Source organism: Lagenorhynchus albirostris, chromosome 3 (genome assembly GCF_949774975.1).
Source record: "Lagenorhynchus albirostris chromosome 3, mLagAlb1.1, whole genome shotgun sequence".
In the NCBI taxonomy this organism is placed as follows: domain Eukaryota; kingdom Metazoa; phylum Chordata; class Mammalia; order Artiodactyla; family Delphinidae; genus Lagenorhynchus; species Lagenorhynchus albirostris.
In genome coordinates, this window is record NC_083097.1 from 106917841 (window position 1) to 106938532 (window position 20692).

General features: G+C 40.7%; 1 protein-coding gene across 1 annotated transcript in view; it reads left to right on the top strand.

Annotated features, from left to right (window-relative positions):
- Positions 1-6195: 6195 nt before the first annotated feature.
- Positions 6196-20692, top strand: part of ADAMTS19 (ADAM metallopeptidase with thrombospondin type 1 motif 19) — a 281951-nt gene continuing 267454 nt past the window's right edge. Inside the window, exons 1-2 of the mRNA XM_060146233.1 lie at positions 6196-6280; positions 6909-7552. Coding sequence (XP_060002216.1) covers positions 6196-6280; positions 6909-7552 — 729 coding nt within the window. The remainder of the gene's footprint in view (positions 6281-6908; positions 7553-20692) is intronic.

The following is a 20692-nucleotide window of genomic DNA, read 5'->3' on the forward strand; positions in this document are numbered from 1 at the left end:
TTTTTCACTAGTATACAGAAATTTGGTTGACTTCTGGTGTTGACCTTGTATCCTGCGATCTTGCTTATTACTCTAGGAATTTTTTAATGTTTATTTTGAGGATTTTCTATGTAGACAAACATGTCATTGGTAAACAGGGACAGCTTTATTTATTTTTCCAATTACTTTTATTTCTTTTTCTTGCTTTATTGTACTAGTTAGAATTTCCAGTACTGTGCTGAATAGGAGTGGTGAGAGTGGACATCCATGCCTTGGTCTCAGGCATGGATAGCATTCAGTCCTTCACTCTTAGCTGCAGTTTTTAAAAATAAATAATCTGTATCCAGTTGAAGAATTTCCCTTCTACTCCTATTCCAGTTTGCTGAGGGTTTTAATCATGAATGGATATTGAATTTTGTAAAATGCCTCTTCTTCATCAATTGGTATAGTCATGTGGTTTTCTTCTGTAGCCTGTTGTTATGGTAGATTACATTGATTGATTTTGGAATATTGAACTAGCCTTGCATTTCTTAAATAAACCTCACTGGTCATGTTACATTATTCTTTTTATATACTGCTGGATTCAATTTGCTAATATTTTGTAGATTTTGCATCTATATTCATGAGATATATCGGTCTGTATTTTCCCTTTTTGTACTGGCTTTGACTGGTTTCGGTATGAGGGTAATGCCAGGCTCACAAAATTAGTTGCAAAGTGTGGTCTTCTATTTTCTGGAATAGATTATGTAGAATTGGTGTTACTTTAAAAACAAATGTTCAGTAGAATTAACCATTGAAACCATCTGGAACTAGAGATTTCTTTTCTGAAAGTTTTTTAACTACAAATTTAGTTTGTTTAATACCTTAAAAAAGCTTTTAGTTGAAGCCATATGATGTTTGGTAAGGCTATAGGTAGGGGCTTGTAGCAAAGTGAGGTAAATATTATAGGAAACTAAAGGAAAAGGAATCCTTTTCATATAGTGGCATTAAATTTAGCAACACTGTTGTCTGCAGTGGAAAAATGGGCCTAATGAACTGGTTCATCAACCTAAGAAGATTTCCAAAAAAATTTTGAAGGTGCCACCTGGTTTATTCCTTCTTATAGAAAATGTGAAAGGAGAGAGAGAAATAAACTGAAGAAAAACTGTTAATAAAAACCAGCCAGAACTTGATGACTCTGAAAAATTTCAGCCTCTTTTTCTGGAAAATAATGCTAAATAATTAAGAGCACATACTTATTTTAATAATCAAAACAATTAAGGTCAAATTGCATCAGATCAAAGATGAGACGCAGGGCACTTTCAGGAAAGCATGGTCTAATGATAAAGCCAAAGGTGTGGCTGTGAAATCCTTTGTTATGAACTCATAAAGATCATAAAGATCACATGTGGCCACTCAGAGTGAAGGCCCTCTAAAGTGTTTAAATGGGTTTCTCCCAGATCCTTCCCCTCGAACAATAGGGCTCCTAAGAAGCCTAAGAACACTGTCTCTAACAGTTTCATCAGAAACTCAAAGTAGGGAAGGGTTTATCTTAAGAAGCTTTGAGGGTGTGGCTGTGTCTAATGAAGTGGTGAACCCCATAAAGATTCACAGGTGACTCACAAAGTTTGAGAAATAGAATTACATATGTAGAGACATTTCTGGTCAGAAGGGGGCAGAGGTTATATAAAATGATAAGAAGTTATTGGAGCCATAAATTCTACTGTCAGGAAGTCCACTGAGAAAACTACTCAGTTGCAAATTCATACTACCTTTCATGAAAATGGAAGGATGACTCAGAGGGTAGATACAAGTTCCCAGAGGGCAGAGACCAGAGCTATGAAGAATTATTCTCAGACCTTGAGACCTCATCAAGGAACTTGACATTTTCCCAATGGGATTTCAGAATTGCTGTGGACCAGTGACTCCTTTGTGCCTTCTCCTTTCCTCCCTTTTGAGCAGAAATGTCTATAGCAATTATCCTCTGTTTGTTCTACCACAATATGTTGGGTGTATGAGAGGCAGATAAATTGTTCCTTTAGTTTCACAGGTGTATATAGAGAGAAAGACTAAATCTGAGGAGCTCTACTTAATGAACTACACTGAGGACATTCACATTCACATGGACATGATTTAGATGGTAAGATTCTGGACTTTGAGCTAATGCTTTAATAAGATGAGCCTTTTGATAGCCTTGGGAAAGAATTAGTGTATTTTACATATGAAGGAAGTGCAAATAACTTTTTTGCCAGAGGGTATAAGCACCCTCTGATGGATTTAAAAGCATGTCCATAAATTCTTTGCTACTTCTCCCTTTAAGTGTGAGCTGGACTTAATGATTTGCTTCTAACGAAGAGAATACGGTGGAAGTAATGGTAGGTCATCTTCAATATTAGGTTATAAAAGACCATAGCTTCCAGTTTGGGTGCAATCTCTCTCTTGCATCACTTGTTCTGAGGCAACACGTGAAATGAGAGGCCCTATGGAGAGGTCGATGTGACAGTTTCCTGTCAACAGTTATGTGACTTTGAAAATAGAACCTCTACCTTCATTAAGTCTTCAGAAACTTTAGTCTTGGTCAAGAGTTTGACTGAAATCTTGTGAGAAACCTTGAGCAGAAATATCCAGATTCCTGATCCTCAGAAACCATGTGAGATAGGAAATGTTTGTTGTTTTAAACTGCTAAGTTGGTTACGCAGCAATAGATAACCTCTACACTCTCTACGCAGCTCCCTCCTCTCTGGTACTGTATCCTGTAAATTCCAGTCATCTTGCTCTGTCTTCTCTTCTTAACTCAGCTAGTCTTCAGGGCTCTGTTTGGATTTCTCCTCCCTGTGCTGAAGCTTGTAGACTGCCTCCAGATAGTAAGCTGGGGAAATTGTAATGATCACCTATTTGCTTCCTTTCTCTCATAGTCACAGTCCTAGGCTCTCGTTGTCCAATATCTGAAAACCATTGTTTTTTACATTTTGTCTCTTTTCCTAATTGCTTAAGATGAGAGTTAAATCTGGTTCCTGTTACTCTATCATGGCCAGAACTAGCTTAAGTCTTGATTTCGATTTAGATGTGAGTGCTACTGGGAGTTGATATCCTCATGCAACTCAGTGAAAGGGTTCTTTGTATTTTCTTAAGATTTTAATGTTTTTTGGAGAGGAAAGGACTTGAGATTAGCTTTACATTGTGAGAGGCTTAGGGCCAATGAGTGAAGAGAATGAGGAAGGGCTGAAGGCCTCAAAGCAAACTTTCTACACAGAGAAGCATGGGTTATAAAATGCAACATGTGAGCACCTGGGTATAAGAACAGTTGGTTCCACTTACTCTGATGCTTTGTCACTTACCTCCACCCCATAAAAGCAGTGCTTGGTTGATGCTAGCTACCATCTGGTGACATATGTAGTGACCTGTCTTAACCAACATGTTTTTCCCAGCTGCTCTTTTCTTCCTCTAAGGTTGGTAATGCACACACATGTCACAGTCTTGCCTTTCCTCCTCTATTTCACCACTTACATTTTACTTAATTCCAAATCAGGCTAGTTCTTTTTTTTACATATGTACATACTCAAACCCAATTTAACTGATGCTCTTATTTGCACCTCTAAAGTCTCTTTTACATAAGCACAAAATCTTCACACAGTCATTTCTCTCTTAGGCTTATTCTCTGTGTAAGCCAGATAAATCATGCTGATAGTAACTGATCATCAACAGATCTAGACTTGTAATTCTGGGTCAAGGAATTGGAATAAAATACCATACAGCAATCAATATCTATCATCTTCTAAAGCATCTTAGAGAATTTCCACATGCATTTGCTATATAAATCATTGTATTAGGGTGATGTAAAAAAGGTATATAAAAGAAATCATTCCTACCTTTTCAAAAAATTGATAGTCTAGTAGAAGAAATATGTACATGAGTCATTACAACACAAATGATTTATAAAAGCCTTTGAAAATATACAAATAAATTATAACAGTATTTCAAATAGGAGAAAGAGTAGAGACAGTTGGGAATTAGGCAAACTTTTCTGTAACAATAGTAACCTCTACTGTAAGGGATTGGAATGGGTTAATGGCTATATATAGCAGGGGAAAAAAGGGAAAGATGGGAACTTACATAGGCAACCTGTGCTTTTAAATATATTTAATTTAATCGTATGGCTCATCTAGTTTTAAGGAATCACAAATGTATTCCAATAAATACACACAATGTAATACGCATTCCTTTTACAGTTTTATATTTTTGTTGATATTCTTGTTAAAATTACATGAGAAACATTTTATTTAACACTCAAATCCTTGTGGAGGTGTTTCACTGAAACTAACCTTCTGTGTTAAAAATGTGCTTTATTTCTTAAAAATAAACTGCCTCTGATTTCTTGTCTAGTTTTAACTCTGTAGAGTCCCATAAAAAGGAGGGTGTAGGCTCCTAAGTAACCTAGATACTTCGTGAGTGTCTGGAAACCCACACCCACCCTAGTTACTCCAGCTTTAGAGATTTTACAAGACAAGGTTTGAAGACAGACACACCTAGAGTGTCTTTATGTTTGTTTTTAATCTCTGGACAACTCAAAGGAAGTATTCTAGTACCCATCTTATTCAAACAATGGCTTTCCTTTGAAATAAGATCATCTGCCTCCCTCAAAGGCATACTAGTCACCTTTGACACTAGCAACAGAAGGGAAAACAACAAAGGATGTGGGGAACCAACCTCAGTGCTGGAATTTTTAAAAACTGATTTGCATTAACTCTTATTTCTAGGTGTCTGGCCTAGTTCAGAGGATGCAAATGGCAGGTTAGATCAATCACCCTTGAGTCTGATGTGAAAGGTTTGATGTGGCCGAGAAAGAGGTGCAGAGAGGCGAGTAGGTACTAGGAAGAGCTGTAAGAGAAAAAGCAAGAATATTTAAGGTTGAATTGCGCCCCAAAGACGAAACATAGCAAAAACACATTTTTTAACGGAAAAAAAAAAGGCGAAATAATCTCACTTGGCCTGAGATCTTTAGAATACAGTATTTAATGCCGGTCTCTTTAATCTCACCCTCATTAGGAGTGTGTGTGTGCATGAGTTAGAGAGAGAGAGAGAGAGAAACTGAGAGCACTGATGAATGGGAAGCCGGAAAGATAAGGTGGGATAAGGGGCTCTGAAATGTCAGGGTGTCTACTGTCCTGGGAACTTTTGAAGCACACTCCATGACGAATTACATTATTATCTCCAGGCTTAGAAAATTCCCAGAGACAAAGATGGGAAGAAAAATCAAAGGTCTTTGGTAAATGGGGCCGCTGCTTTGTGCTCAAGTCTGCACTAAGTTTGGCTTTTGTGTGATGTGTCGATGGGGGGAGAACTCCACTGAAGGAGGAACCCGAGTAAGGGGGTGAGCTGGGGAGGGGACGGCCCTTCTACCTGCACACACCTCAGCAGGGAGGAGGGGGTGCCGCGTAAGGATGCAAATCCGGCCTCCCAGAGTGGCCAATCAGGAGTCGGGTGAGGGAATTTGGTTCCCCACCCCACTCCAACCGGGCTTGTGAGCACGTGTGCGGTGTTCTGGGACCTTTGTCCCGCAAAGTCTCGCTTGGCGGGCGCCCCTTGGTCCCTTTTTCTTGTCGGATCCTCTTGAATCTTCTCCACACCCCACCTAACGAATCGTGTCTTCCCCTCATCCCCTTACAAATTCCCTCCCGCGCCGCTGCGGGTAGGAGCCTGGAGCCCTCCGGTCCCGAGGACGGTGCGAAGCGTGGCACGCCCGGCTGCTGGGACCGTGGCACCAGCCCCTGGCAGTTTCGCGTGGGTGCAGGCGGCTAGCCTCTGCTCGGACACCGCGGCGCTCCTGCCCGCGCGGGGCAGTCCTCCGCCTGTCCCGAAGCAGCGCTGCCTGTCTTGCGCCGGCCGGCTCTCGGCTGACTGTGGGGCTGTCCTGAGGGGCTCCGGAAACTCCTGCGACGTCCAGAACACAGAAAATAGACTCATCACCTAATTCGACAGGGAGCCGGAGCGCTGCGGGGCCGCGCGCTGCCTGCCCCCGCTCCTCCCCACCCCCACCCCCACCCGTGCTCCAGCAGCCTCTCGGAGTCACACAGCCCCCCCCCCCCCCCCCCCCGCGGCAGACAAAGGGCCTGGGCAAACTCGCCGCCCGGCCTCCTTGCGCTCCGGGAGGCGGCGGCGGCGACTGCGGCGCTGGCGGCGGCTGCTGCGACCGCGGTGGATCGCGCAAGGAGGCGCGCGCGGGGCCGGGAGCGCGGTATGGGGAAGAGCCGCGAGATGCGCCTGACTCACGTCTGCTGCCTTCTCTACCAGCTGGGGGTCCTGTCGAATGGGATAGTTTCAGGTAAGTTCTTCCGTGACTTTGGACTTGCTTTCCACCTTCCCCCAGCGGAGACCGGGCACGCACGGGTCGGCAGGGCTGGCGCAGCTGTGCGCCGTGAGTAGGGCTCCACGGGAAGCAATAAAAACCGGCGTGCGGTTGCGGGTGAGAGGGTCACGCTCCTGACCGAAGCGCACTTCTCGCGGCCTCATTTCAACAACGTGGAATGCTTAGTTTTTCTCTCACGAGCGTAATAAGATTTGCAAAGGTACGTTTACAGCACCTGGAGGAAAATTGGGACGTAAAGAAATTGATAGCTCTGCCTTGCTCTGGCAGATACTTAAGGAAATCATTTAATTGTGCTGGAGTCTTTGCACCGGTTTTCTTTTCTACAGCTAAGTGCTGTCACCAAACTTTGCAGCCCCACTCTTCCCCTCCCCCTGCCCCGATAATCATACTTTTATTTTGAAAGTGCTGGGGTCTGTAATCTGATCGCTAGGCTTCAGGGGTTGCGAGAGTTTCAGGGGCTAGACGGGTGGTCTCCAGCGCGTTACCCGTGAGCCCTGTGTGCGGAGTGTGTGCCCGGGGACGCTTGTGCTACTGGAATCGCGGCACCTTAAGCCTCGCACTTCTCTGTCTGCCCCGCCCGCAGGGCTGCAGTTCGCCCCCGACCGCGAGGAGTGGGAAGTCGTGTTTCCTGCGCTCTGGCGCCGGGAGCCGGTGGACGCGGCCGGCGGCAGCGGGGGCAGCGCGGACCCAGGCTGGGTGCGCGGCGCCACGGGCGGCGGAGGCGCCCGGGTTCAGGCGGCCGGCAGCTCCCGCGAGGTGCGCTCCGTGGCCCCGGTGCCGCCCCAGGAGCCCGCGGAAGGCCGGTCAGAGCCCCGGCCCCGACCCCCGCCGCCGGGGGGCGAAGAAGACGAGGAGCTCGAATCGCAGGAGGTGCCGCGGGGATCCAGCGGGGCTGCCGCCCTGTCCCCGGGCGCCCCGGCCTCGTGGCAGCCGCCGCCCCCATCTCCCCCCCCGGCTCAGCAAGCAGAGCCGGACGGCGACGAGGTACTGCTGCGGATCCCGGCCTTCTCTCGGGACCTATACCTGCTGCTCCGGAGAGACGGCCGCTTCCTGGCGCCGCGCTTCGCGGTGGAACAGCGGCCGAGTCCGGGCCCGGGCCCGGGCCCCACGCGGGCAACAGCCGCCCCGCGCCCTCCGGCGCCACCCGACGCCTCCTGCTTCTACACCGGGGCTGTGCTGCGGCACCCTGGCTCGCTGGCCTCTTTCAGCACCTGCGGAGGTGGCCTGGTAAGCGCCTTTCCTTCCCCAGCTCTCCTCTTCCCCCTGCCACTCCTCCCTCTCCCCCTCGTAGACGAGGCTGATTTGCCTGCACCTCATCCCCTTACGAAGTGCGCCCTGACCTTGGCCCTAGTCTGCACCCCCTGCACGGAGTCTCTACCGTGTACTTCCCATACAACATTTCCAGGGCAGTGAATCTGAAGGCTAATTGTTTGGATTAATAGCCTTCTGCTAGATGGTCATAAGTTTCTTCATAACACTGGGTAAAACTGTCTCCTTGCAACTCTTCCGACTGGTTTTATTTCTGCTTTTCAAAATAAGCCCACCACGTGGTGTCTTTTAGGAGACTGGAAGACAACCAGTCTGCTCACTGCTGAATCTCCTCGTTTGCCCCCACCCCCAGTTTCTCATCTATTATCTCATAGTTTTTTTCATGTCCCACTTCAAAGCTGTCAGAACAGTCCTCTAGGGAGTTACGTTCTGACAGCTGTCTGGAATTTAAACACATTCACGCTCACACGGGACACCTGTTCACTGTTCCTGTGAGAAACGAGGGGAGAAGGAGTTAACTCAAAGGCTGCGAGCAGTTGACTAATGGATGACATGAGAATCCAGTCAGTACTTGAAGGGTTATGGTTCTATGATTTAACATTTCTTTTCTAAGGTTTACATTTTACTTGGCAAAAGTTTCTTTTCTTTTCTCCACTCCATGGAGGAAAATAGCAGGGATGAGAGCCTGGCTAAGAGGCCTGTTGGAGCTAGAAAGTAAAAGCCATTTGCCCTGTCTGAATAATACAGATCATCATTCCATTTCCCCCCCTGTCTTTGACCCAGGGTTTGGGATAATTGTTGCCTCCTGTAAGTTGACCTTTGCTTTGTGGTAAAGTATACATAACATAAAACTTACAATTTTGACCATTTTTATATGTCCAGTCAGTGGTGTTAAGTACATTCACATTGTTGTGTAGCCATCATCACAGTGGACTTTACTGTTGGTTTAAGGCAAACCCCACAAAATATTGTAAACACGCACGTGATTTGTGGCTTCATTTTGATATTCCAAGTGAGCCATTGATGAAATCCACAAGGACTTCTCTGAAAGCAACCTGCTCATTTGGAGAAAAATCCAATAGTAATGGACAGCAGAAAATATCAGCACAATCAAAGGCACCCAAAGCCATGAAATGGAAAAAGATGGTTAAAAATCCAAACAAAATGAAACTGGAAATTTTTACCTATACCCTTCTGAGATACCACAGTCAAATGATGTAAAGTGCCACACAGGGCTGCATTTTACCAGATGCTCATAATGATGAATATTCAAATATGGTCATTTTTAGCCATGAGTGAAAAAAAAATGGCATGGAAAATTACATGAAAAGCTTTTAAAAATGTTTTTTGTGGAGCTGATGTTTGAACACTTCACTGGGGGAAATATTTTGTGGGGATTTCATTGTCCACCGGTTTTTGGCCGGGGATTAAATAATTACATATAGAAAGTTCCTGGTGCGGTAGAAGCAATAGGGGATAAAGCATTTCACTGTGTTGAAATGTGGGCTTTTGGTCAGATTTTCCAAATGAGCTCTGCCTTCTCTCCATACTTAAAGGAGCAAAGTTAGAATTATGAGTAGGTTTTTCATAGACTGAATAGGAGTTTGACATACCTCCCTGTTTATCATGTTGGACTTTTACTCACTTTTCCTATTAGCCACATATGTATGTGTTCTGAACTGGGAAGTCTTTGTTGTTGAAGAAAACTGACATTGCTAGCAATACAGTGTAGCAGTCAGACTTTGAGTAAAAAGTTAGGCAAATAGCCAAGAAGGTTGGGTTTGTTACTCCAGACTCTGTCATGCCAGCCCTTTCCCTTATGAGGGTGGATTAGGAAAGGGAAAGCATAATTTGTTATCTGAGCTCTGACATTGGCCTGTTCCCTACTGATTGACAAGTCCCTTTCCTCTCTGGGATCTAGTTTTCATAAGTAAAATGAGAGAATCTGATGACTTAATTAAAATTGGATGATAGAATGAAAATTTTGTTGCATGCTAAATATATTCTAGAGCCTGCATTAGGGGCTCACAGATTAGAAGCACATCATATACAAGTAGATATGACACAGGTGGTCATGAAACAGTGACTTAGCAGCATGTTAAATCAGATGTTATGCCCGAGGTTAAACCACGCTTGGGGAGTTGGGGAAGGCTTCCCAAGGCAGAGTTTCAGTGGATTTTGAAGCATGAGGAGCCTTTCTCTAGGCAGGAAAGGGCTGGGAGTGTTACAGATAGAAGGAAGAGACTGAGTGGAGATGAGAAAATGCAGAGCCTAACAAGCGAATGAAAAAAAAGTTTCTTCTGACGAGGCCAGAAGGTGCAATAAGGGGAAGTGATCCTAAACTGTCTGGTGAAATCAGACCTCAAAAGCCTTGTCTGCCTGAGTACAGGCTTTTTCTGTTTAACTGTTGATTATCGAAGGATTGCATTCTTGTTTTTCTCTATTTAAATTCTGTGATCCGGTAATTCTAATGTGAGGCATCATGATGTCTTTATATGAAGGTGCATTCTTTATAAATGCAACTCCTTTAGTTTGCAACAGTTTTTTCTTCTCAGTAAAAGCTTTCTGACTGTCAGTTGCACAGGAAAGAGTAGATTACAAAGTACACCTTCCCTTCCCCTCTCTCAGTAGCAAGTTTTACCCACTTGTGCCTGAACTCCTCAACACCTTTTGAATTATTACATATTTGAAAGGTTCTAAATGTCTATCAAAGGAAATAGATAACAGTTATCAAGTATTGCAAAGCGGTGAACATTTGTTAAGACTGGCCAATTCATTCTCCAGATATCAATCTAACTTGTGCTGTAAAGGGAAAAGTGATTGAATGGAGATTTTGGTTACAGGTTCCAGTGTTGCCTCTTCAAAGTACTTAATCTTTCTGGATCTTATTTCCCTTATTTGTAAAATGCACAAATTGTATTTGTATATCTAGCAATTAATGTATGAAGTGTTCTTACTATTTTCCCTTATTAGTCTCTAATACTGAAAAATAATTGAGATCTAATGGGCACATAAGTAATATTAAGTAATTAAGCATTTATTGAACGACTCCTTTGAGCAAGCCATTTTGTAGGTACAGAGAACACAGAAAGGAGAGGAGAAAGCCTTGGTATGTTTCAAGGAGTTCCCAACCTGGCTTGCCAGTCACAGATATAAATAGGGAAATAAAGTAGGTTGTGTTACGTACAGATGTAGGAATGTCCCAAGTGCTATGATGATACTCTCTTGTTCATCTCTTCATTTCCAGAACATGGGAAGATATCTAGTTTTTAGTAGGCACCCAGTAAAAATCACTGAATAGAATATTACACATATAGTACGTTATTCTGTTTTAAATAGTAATCTCTAAAAAATTAAAGTACAAAAAGCAACAAATTAAATTTCACGAAAGAGTGAAACAATCATGTTTGCTCAAAATTAACACTTTTTTAACAAAAGCACACCTAAGCACTGGGCCAAGATAAACTACGTCAGTACATTCCTTGCCTGTGATTCTCTTTAGATTGATGATTACTGGCTATCAGTAATATTTAGATTACTTTTCCAGGATGATAAAGAGTAACTACTAAGACTTACTTAAACTTAAATTTGTATAAATTTAGAGTTTTATATAGTAGTTATGCTGATTAGCTCTTCATGCAAAATCTGCAGCCTTGTGTAAATTCCGTTTTTTGTTTTTTGTTTTTTTCAATTTACTCCCTTATGCGAATCAAAGTATTTGGTACCATGGAAAGTTTTGAACACTTAAGTATTTGGAGGCATCCCTTTTGGACAAGGAACTTTATCAAGTACCAGTATGGAAATAGGAGAGGAGGGTATGAAGACAGGGAAAAGGTAGTACATACCTAGGAGAACTGGAGTAGAAGTGGAGTCAACATCCAAATGAAAAAAAATTGCAGAATAACGTCACACATCCAGCTGCTTTGTTCAAGCCAAATCTTAGGAATGACAGAAAAGATATTCTAAATAAATCTAAAGCAGTATTCTAAAAGAATGCCATCAGTACATCCGACATTTTGAGTATCTTCTGAAAGACTGCAAACAGATTGGATTGGATTAATGGAAAACATATAGATATTAGAGAATACGTGTGAATGGAGGCAGCTATGGCAGAGGTGCTACTGCACTTGCAAAGAAAGAGAGGGCCATGAGCACAAGGGGCCTTTGAATAACAGCACTATTGGTTTTGTCTGCTGTCCAGTTGTGCCAGGTAGCAGAGGCCAAATGTGTGTCCCTAGGCAAGAGCGGAGAGAATAGTAGTAGAGCTTTCCCGGACGTGTGGGTGACACCAGAGGATAGAGAGTCTCCACTCTCAAAAGTTGAGCCATTGGCTTCCTGCATGCAGTAGATGGCCCCACTTGTCCCTCCAAATAACTAGAGGAGAGCTGGTCACAACGGATAGGTGAGTAGGAAACCAACAAAAAGAGATGAGCTGACACCTAAGAATATCACACCGTTAAGAAAACAAACCATATAAAAGAGAGGCATCAAATTGGTTGATTAAAACCATGAAGCAAAAATCTTACTAGATTAAATAGAATACTTTAACTGAAAAATAAGAGTAGATATATATTCGTGGAAAAAACCAGGACAGCTGCTGTCTGTAAAGAAATGATTAGATACGGGCTTCCCTGGTGGCGCAGTGGTTGAGAGTCCACCTGCCGAAGCAGGGGACACGGGTTCGTGCCCCGGTCCCGGAAGATCCCACATGCCGCGGAGCGGCTGAGCCTGTGAGCCATGGCTGCTGAGCCTGCGCGTCCGGAGCCTGTGCTCCGTAACGGGAGAGGCCACAACAGTGAGAGGCCCGCATACGGCAAAAAAAACAAAAAACAAAAAACATTAGATACAATGGAACTCACATTATATGATTATTAGAATTAAAAACTCCATAGATGAACTGGTAAGTAAATTTGTGACCTAGAAGGCAAACCCAGAAATTGTCCCAGAATAGAACATAAAGGACAAATGGATGCAAAATACGAAAGAAAATTTGTGAGCCATGAATCATAGATTTAGATGGTCCAAATTTCTTTTTACATCTTTATTGGAGTATAATTGCTTTACAATGGTGTGTTAGTTTCTGCTTTATAACAAAGTGAATCAGTTATACATATACATATGTTCCCATATCTCTTCCCTCTTGCGTCTCCCTCCCTCCCTCCCACCCTCCCTATCCCACCCCTCTAGGCCAAATTTCTTTAATGGGAGTTAATTTAAAAAAATAAGTTAAAGGAGAGAGTTTTAAAAATGCATGCAAATGAACCCTAAACATTTGATTCTAATATACGTCACCAAAATATACATTCATTAGCCAAGCTTTGGATGTGAGGCCAGATACTACGCCTTTGAGTGTAGGTCAGATAACTGGTGCTCCAGGTGAGCCTTACTCACGATGCACCAAGACCAATTTCCAATATAGGTTTCTGTATTTGGAATAAAATTTAAAAGACAAATGCAAGGCAATTTATGTGTAGAATCCTGGACTTTTAAAACTTTCAAATCTTGTACAGTTTCATCCCAAATAAAATTGCAGCACTTTTTGTTTTTAGCAACTTAATCTTTCTCAGGGTTTTCCAAAGTTTTCATAGAAACAAAGACATCTTTTGCACTCATATTTCACTTGCATTAATATTTAGGTTTGATTAAATTATGTAATTACAAAATGTTGTGAACATATGTTCAAGCAAATATAGCTGATTCTTGGTGAACATACAGGCTGACTAGTGGAAGTAATTGTTTGCAACAAGACAAGAGAGGAATCTAAGCTCAGTGAGCGTTGGGCATACTGCATGCCTCAGTGATCATGTTTTCTGGACGGTGTGGAGAGTGTTATTTAATTCAGTAATTTGAGATGAATTGGTTGATGGAACCGGTGTTGGTTAGGTAGAGGTTAAAGAGAATTTTTTTGTATCAGAATCAAATTTGCCCCATAAATAAAGGAAGACACACGTCTTCAGACTGAAAGACCAACCACTAAACAGAGAGTAGCATAAGGAAAGAGAGACCCAAACCTAGACTCATTGTGGCAGAATCTTAGAAAATCAAAGATAAAGAGAAAATCCTACATGTTTAATAAAGGAAAGATTATCTACAATGAGTGTCAGATTGATATTAGAGATTGAATCAGTAATACCAGATGCTAGGGGGTCATGAGCTGATAGCCTCAGATTTCTGATGAAATGTGATTTTGAATCCTAGATTCAGCCAAATTACCATTCAGACCTAAAGGCAGAATGAAATCATTTTCAAAATTACAAGGACTCAGACTTAACCACACAGAACCTCCAAAAAGTTATGCAATGAAAATCTTCCTCCAGCAGCCTTTCCCCAGTTATTGCTCAGTATCCCTTTCTAGAGGTGGCCAGGGTTATTAGTTTCTAGCGGGTGAGCTAGAGGTAATTGACACATAAACAAATAAAATGCATTAAGAGCTTTTAAAAGCCACATTATTTACACACACACACACACACACACACACACACACACACACTGATGTGTGAGATTATCACATAATGAGTGTATAAAGAGAATCCCCTTTCTGTTTTGGTACTTCCATTTTATCTGATTGCAAAAATGTGGCATAATTTCATTAATCAGTTTGGTGTGGATGTACGTTTAATGGATTCCAGTATTTTCCTGTTATGAACAGTGCTAAATGAATAAGACTGTGGATATGTCGTTTTGCCTATGTCATGCCCTTGTCAAAGGGCAAATATATTGGTAATCTGGGGGCAATATTGCCTGATTGTACCCCATGGAGGTATGCCACTTTACACTCTCAGGTCAGCAGAGAAACAGAGTACGTCTTTCAGCTATGCTGTCACCAATATAGGTATTATTAAAAATTTTGATCTTTGTAAAATCTAATGGGCAAGAAATGTTATCTCAAAGTAGTTTTAATTTACATTTTTTTCATATTAATGGTGAGACTGACCATCTTTTCATATTTTTATTCTCATTTCCTTTCCTGTAAACTTTCTGTTCATTTCTTCTACTCATTTTTCTATTAGGTGTTTGGTCTTTTTCATTTCTAATTCCAGTGCTCTTTTTCTGTGAGTATATTATTTATTTATTTTTAATTTAAATAAGTAAATTAATTTATTTTTTGGCTGCGTTGGGTCTTTGTTGCTGCGCGCAGGCTTTCTGTAGTTGCGGTGAACGGGGGCTACTCTTCGTTGCGGTGCGCGGGCTTCTCATTGTGGTGACTTTTCTTGTTGCGGAGCACAGGCTCTAGGTGCACGGGCTTCAGTAGTTGTGGCTCAAGAGCTCAAGAGTGCAGTCTCAGTAGTTGTGGTGCACAGGCTTAGTTGCTCCACGGCATGTGGGATCTTCTTGGACCAGGGCTTGAACCCGTGTCCCCTGCATTGGCAGACAGATTCTTAACCACCGCGCCACCAGGGAAGTCCCTTTCTATGAGTATTTTAAAAAGATAAATGTTAATAACAAAATAATACAAGCTGAGTGTAGAGAGTTTAGAAAATACATAAAATAAGTCATCTGTAATCTTAACATCCGTAGATAAGCACTGTTAACTTTCTTGTGGATATGCTGTAAAGGAAATATAAATACCGAATAAACATTCACAGTTTTTTCACATATATTAGGAAACTAGGGAAAAATTTTTCTCAATCATCACTTTTGGTTCATAGATTGGCACAGATTGCAGATTAATAATATCTGGTGGGCACGCTTGGGGAACACTTAACCTTATACATTGTAGGGGAGTAAATTGGGTAGAGCCTCTTGTGTGGTATGTATTTAAATTTTAAACTTGCTTAGTTTTCAGCAATTCTGCTTGTAGGTATCAATATTAGAGGAATATTCACATAAGAGCAAAAGATTTATGTATAAGCCTATTCATCGCAGCATTGTTTTCAAGAGCAGAGCACTCTAAAAGTTCATCAGTAGTGAGCTAGTCACATCTATATACTGTGCCGAATACCCAGAGAACAAAACGGTAAATAGTTCTTGCTTCAAGGTCTTTACAGTTTTTAAGGAAACTTCTCTTTGCCTCAACTTGTCCTACCTGTCTTTTTCACGGTACTATTAAATGTTCAGTGTTTCCTTATCAACTTCAAGTGCACATCTCCTTAAACCATCCATGGTTTTCCTGTTTAAAAGTTAGAACGGCATGGATGATTTTGTTCCCGCTGACAGTGACACATGGAAGAAGTTTCTGTACTTAGAGTGGCCAATATGCAGACACTCCAGTCTTTTTCTAAGGGAGTGATATAGTGAATTCTAGTAAAAAGAATCCGGAGATGGAAACAACCTAAGTGTCCATCATCGGATGAATGGATAAAGAAGATGTGGCACATATATACAATGGAATATTACTCAGCCATAAAAAGAGACGAAATTGAGCTATTTGTAATGAGGTGGATAGACCTAGAGTCTGTCATACAGAGTGAAGTAAGTCAGAAAGAGAGAGACAAATACCGTATGCTAACACATATATATGGAATTAAAAAAAAATGTCATGAAAAACCTAGGGGTGAAACAGGAATAAAGACACAGACTTACTAGAGAATGGACTTGAGGTTATGGGGAGGGGGAAGGGTAAACGGTGACAAAGCGATAAAGAGGCATGGACATATATACACTACCAAACGTAAGGTAAATAGCTAGTGGGAAGCAGCCGCATAGCACAGGGAGATCAGCTCAGTGCTTTGTGACCGCCTGGAGGGGTGGGATAGGGAGGGTGGGAGGGAGGGAGACGCAAGCGGGAAGAGATATGGGAATATATGTATGTATATAACTGATTCATTTTGTTGTGAAGCTGAAGCTAACATACCATTGTAAAGCAATTATACTCCAATAAAGATGTTAAAAAAAAAAGAATCGTGCTGATGGAAAAAGCGATATTATACTTTAAAAGTTAATAACCCCTTTAATCATGTGTTAATCTGTGTCTTAGTGTCCTGAGAGGCTTCAGGCATGGACCAATTTTGTGAGAAGAAATTTTGTTTATTTAATAATATTTATTAGATAATATTTAATATTAATATATACTTATTTGAAGTTTATTAGGTGAATCATAAAAATAGTATACCTTTTTAAATTCAGGAAATTCTGTATAGCAGTCTTAAAACATTTTTTATGCAGTACTAAAACAGAGCACATTTTTATTGAGTTCATGCACAATTGAATGTTTCTGCTTAATTACAATTACATTTTTACCCAGATGGTTTTATGGCTTTGTGTTTGCAAAATAAAGAATAATCAGAGGAGTTCCAGGTTCCTGATAGATGGGAATTGTATTGAGTTAGGGAAGTAATTGACGTATTTTAAAGCACCGAGAGAACCAGTAGTCCCCCTTGGATTATGATTTGTTGGTGGGGGATGAGGTGGGTGGATGGGGGGTGTTCCTGAAGGGAAATTTTAAGGTTCCCACAACCAAGTGAGGACCATAATTTGATGCAGAGTGCACTTAGGGTGCAGCCATAGTGAGCACATCATCTTGTCTCCATCTCATCTTTATTCTAATGCCAAGCCCTAGACTGAGAGAAGTGAGAAAATGGGAACTCAGCCATTTCAATGCTAACCAGATATTCGTACAGGATTTTTGCATGGTGGTGTTAAGAAGGCCCTTGGGGATTAGAAAGTTTAGTACTTGCCTTTTCCAGCTGATTTCATTTCATAATGAACATCCATATATTTTCAATACATTATTAACTGTTTAGGCTTTAACGCAGATGATCAGGGAATGGAGCTGATGAGCCAGTTTCAGCATTATTTAAACAGCTCCTGCCTTGGTATTGCTTTCCAATTAAACTTATCAGACCTAAACCTTTTTTTGTCCTTCACAAGCATATGAAGCTGTTTGGCCCCAGATTTTTCCTCTTCCCTCTGCCTGGCTTCACCTAAAATATATGACCACTTTCTGCAGTGAACCCACACCATCGGCTTTTAGATCATGCTACTTGATGCCCTGTTTTTTAAAGTCTGGTGTGCAAGCACCTGTTTCAAAATCACGGCAGTGGGGGTGAGGTAGTGGGAGCTGGGAATTCTCCATTTAAAATGAGAATCCCAGATTGAGCCTCAAAACTAAGAAGTGTATTTCAAAAGAATCCAAGGTAATTCCTGTGCAGGCTCAGATTTGAGGGCAGCCACTCTAGTGGCTCGGAAAACTCCAGAGCTCAGGATCTTTAAGGACTGGATTTGCATCCATCAAACGTCATATCCTATGTGTCTTGAATGAATTTTAATACTGTCTTTCAGCTCCAACTATACTAAACTTGGATACCTCCTGTCCTTACCTTTAACATCTTTCCAGGAACCCACTCAGATGCCATTGAGCTAGAAAAGATTTTATGAATTTCAATTATTCAACAGGCTATAAATGTGAACTAGTTGGGAGATGATATAATGGGACCTTAATGCCAGTATGAATGTTTTCCTACTCTTTAGGTGAAAAAGTATACAAAAGTCGAAACTTGCTTCCCATTCTAGAATTTGGAAGTAAATAGAGATGAATTATTTCAAATTGTCATCAACAGTTTTATGGGTAATGTAGCAGGAGACTTACTCCAGCTGTTTCATGATAATTACTGTAGTAAAATAAAATTTATCAGAAATAAAGGAAGAAACATACCTTCAGATTGTAAAGGGCCTACCATACCACCAAGTTTAGATGTGGCTAAGTGAAGACTGAGGCACATTGTAGAGGCATATTAGAAAATAAGTGAGAAAATTAGAAACTCTTTGTGAGAGATTATCTACACTGGAATGGCAGAGCAGTGTGGTCAGGTTAAGAGGACTTTGGAGATGCATGAGAATTAAATGGTGAGCTATCTCAAATGGCAGAAATAACCTAACAAGGCTTATCTGCTCATTCATATTGCAAGAATTTGGATGTTAAGAGTCCTGTAAAACTCATTAGGATTAACAGTCAAAAAACATTAACATGCTAAGAGGAGTGGCCAGGCAGATAATTATATCAGCTAATCTGATTAGTGCAAATTGTCTATCTCCATTATAATTTGGATTTGAATGCACTGTAGTGGCAACTAAAATGTGGTAGGTACATTTCCATTATAAAAGTATTATATTACCAGCAAATATTTTAGTGTGCCCAGTTCATAGATAGGCAGTTCATTTATTGACAGAGGAACTTATGTATAGATAGCATAGGGTCTTCACAGTGTTGACTGGTTGTGTGCTTACGGATAAATAGAACTTCAGCAGTTTATTACAACAAAATAGAAAGTCTGAGTAATTTATTGTGGAAATAACAATTATGTATACACATACTTAGCAAAGTATGAGTAATTCATTGTGGAAATATCTGTCTTTTAAAATTTAATTATTCGGTGCTCCATTTTGTTTACTAGTGTGGATAATTCCTGTGTCTCTGTAGATCTCCAGTTAGAATTTTGTCACTTCAAAATAGATGGTTCTAATTAGTAATGTTTTAAAAGGCATTGAACTGGTATTTTACGGTGAAAGTTCCTACGTAGAAATTTTTCTAAGTAGAACCTAATTATTTCTCATTAGTAAGATAGATTCAAGAATATGTCAAGCTGATTTTTCTAGGGTAAATCATTATTTAAAATGTGACAAATTGAAAAGGATACTGTGAATGATTTTTCCCCCAATGTCTTTTTTTCTGGTATGATTTACATACCATAAGTTCACCCCAGTGTGCAATTCAATGATTTTTAGTACATTTACAGAACAGTGCAACCATCACCACAATTCAGTTTTAGAACATTTCCATCACCCCAAAGGGGTCCCTCACATCCATTTGCAATCATTCTGTTCCTATCCCCAGTCCCAGGCAACCATTCATCAACTTTCTCTTTTTATAGATTTACCTTTACATTTCATGTAAATGAAATCATATAAAATTTGGTCTTTTGTGTCTGGCGTCTTAAACTTAGCATAATGTTTTTGAGGTTTGTCCATGTGGTAGCATGTATCAATAGTGCATTCTTTTTCTTGCTGAATAATAAGTCATTGTTTATTCATCCATCAGTTGATGGGCATTTGGATTGTTTCTACTTTTTTGCTGTTATGAGTAATGCTAATATAAACATTTGTGTATAAGTCGTTGTGTAGATATATATTTTTATTCCTCTTGGGTAGATACCTAGGAGTGGAATTGCTAGGTGATATGGTAAATTTATGTTTAATATTTTAAGAAACTGCCAAATTCTTTTACAAAGTACTGCCAATTTACGTTCCCACCAGCAATTCATTAGGGTTCCAGTTTCTCTACATCCTCATCAACACTTGTTATTGTCTCTTTTTGATTTAAACTATTTTTGTGGCTGTGCAGCAGTATTTCATTGTGGTTTGAATTTGCATTTCTTAATGACTATGTTGAGCATCTTTTCATGTCCCTTTTTATAGCCATTCATATATCATCTTTGGTGACATGTCTATTCAAATCTTTTGCCTATTTTGAATTAGGCTTTTTGTCTTTCTGCTATTTAGTTTTAAGAGTTCTTTGTATACTCTGGATGTAAATCTTTTGTCAGACATAGGATTTGCTAATGTTTTCTTCTAGTCTAGAGGTTTCTGTTCCTTTTCCTGATGGTATCTTTCAAAGACAGTTTTTATAGATTTTGAAAAAATCCAATTTATTTTTTCCTTTTACGGAATGTGCTTTTGATGTAACTAAGAAAAACTCTGTCTAACTCAAAGTCACATAGACTTCCTCTTATGTTTTCTTCCATAATTTTGGTTATTACATTTAGGTCTGTGATGTATTTTGAGTTAGGTTTTTGTGTATGGTGTGAGATAGGGTTTGAATTAATCTCTTTGCATATGTATATCCAATTTTCTCTCAGCCCCTTCGCTAAAAAGACCATCCTTTCCTAATGAAATGCCATGGAACTTTTGTCAAAAGTCAACCATAAATATGAGTTTACTTTTTTACTATTAATGCTGTTTTTTAAATCTATATGTTTATCCTATGTCAGTACCATACTGTCTTGACTTAGGAGGCTTTATAATATATTTTTTAATTGGGGAAATTCAACTTTGATTTCCTTTTTCAAAGCTATGTTGACTATATGGATCCTTTGCATTTCTGTATAAGTTTTAGGACCAGATTGTCAGTATCTGTGAAGAATCAACTGGGACTTTGATAGG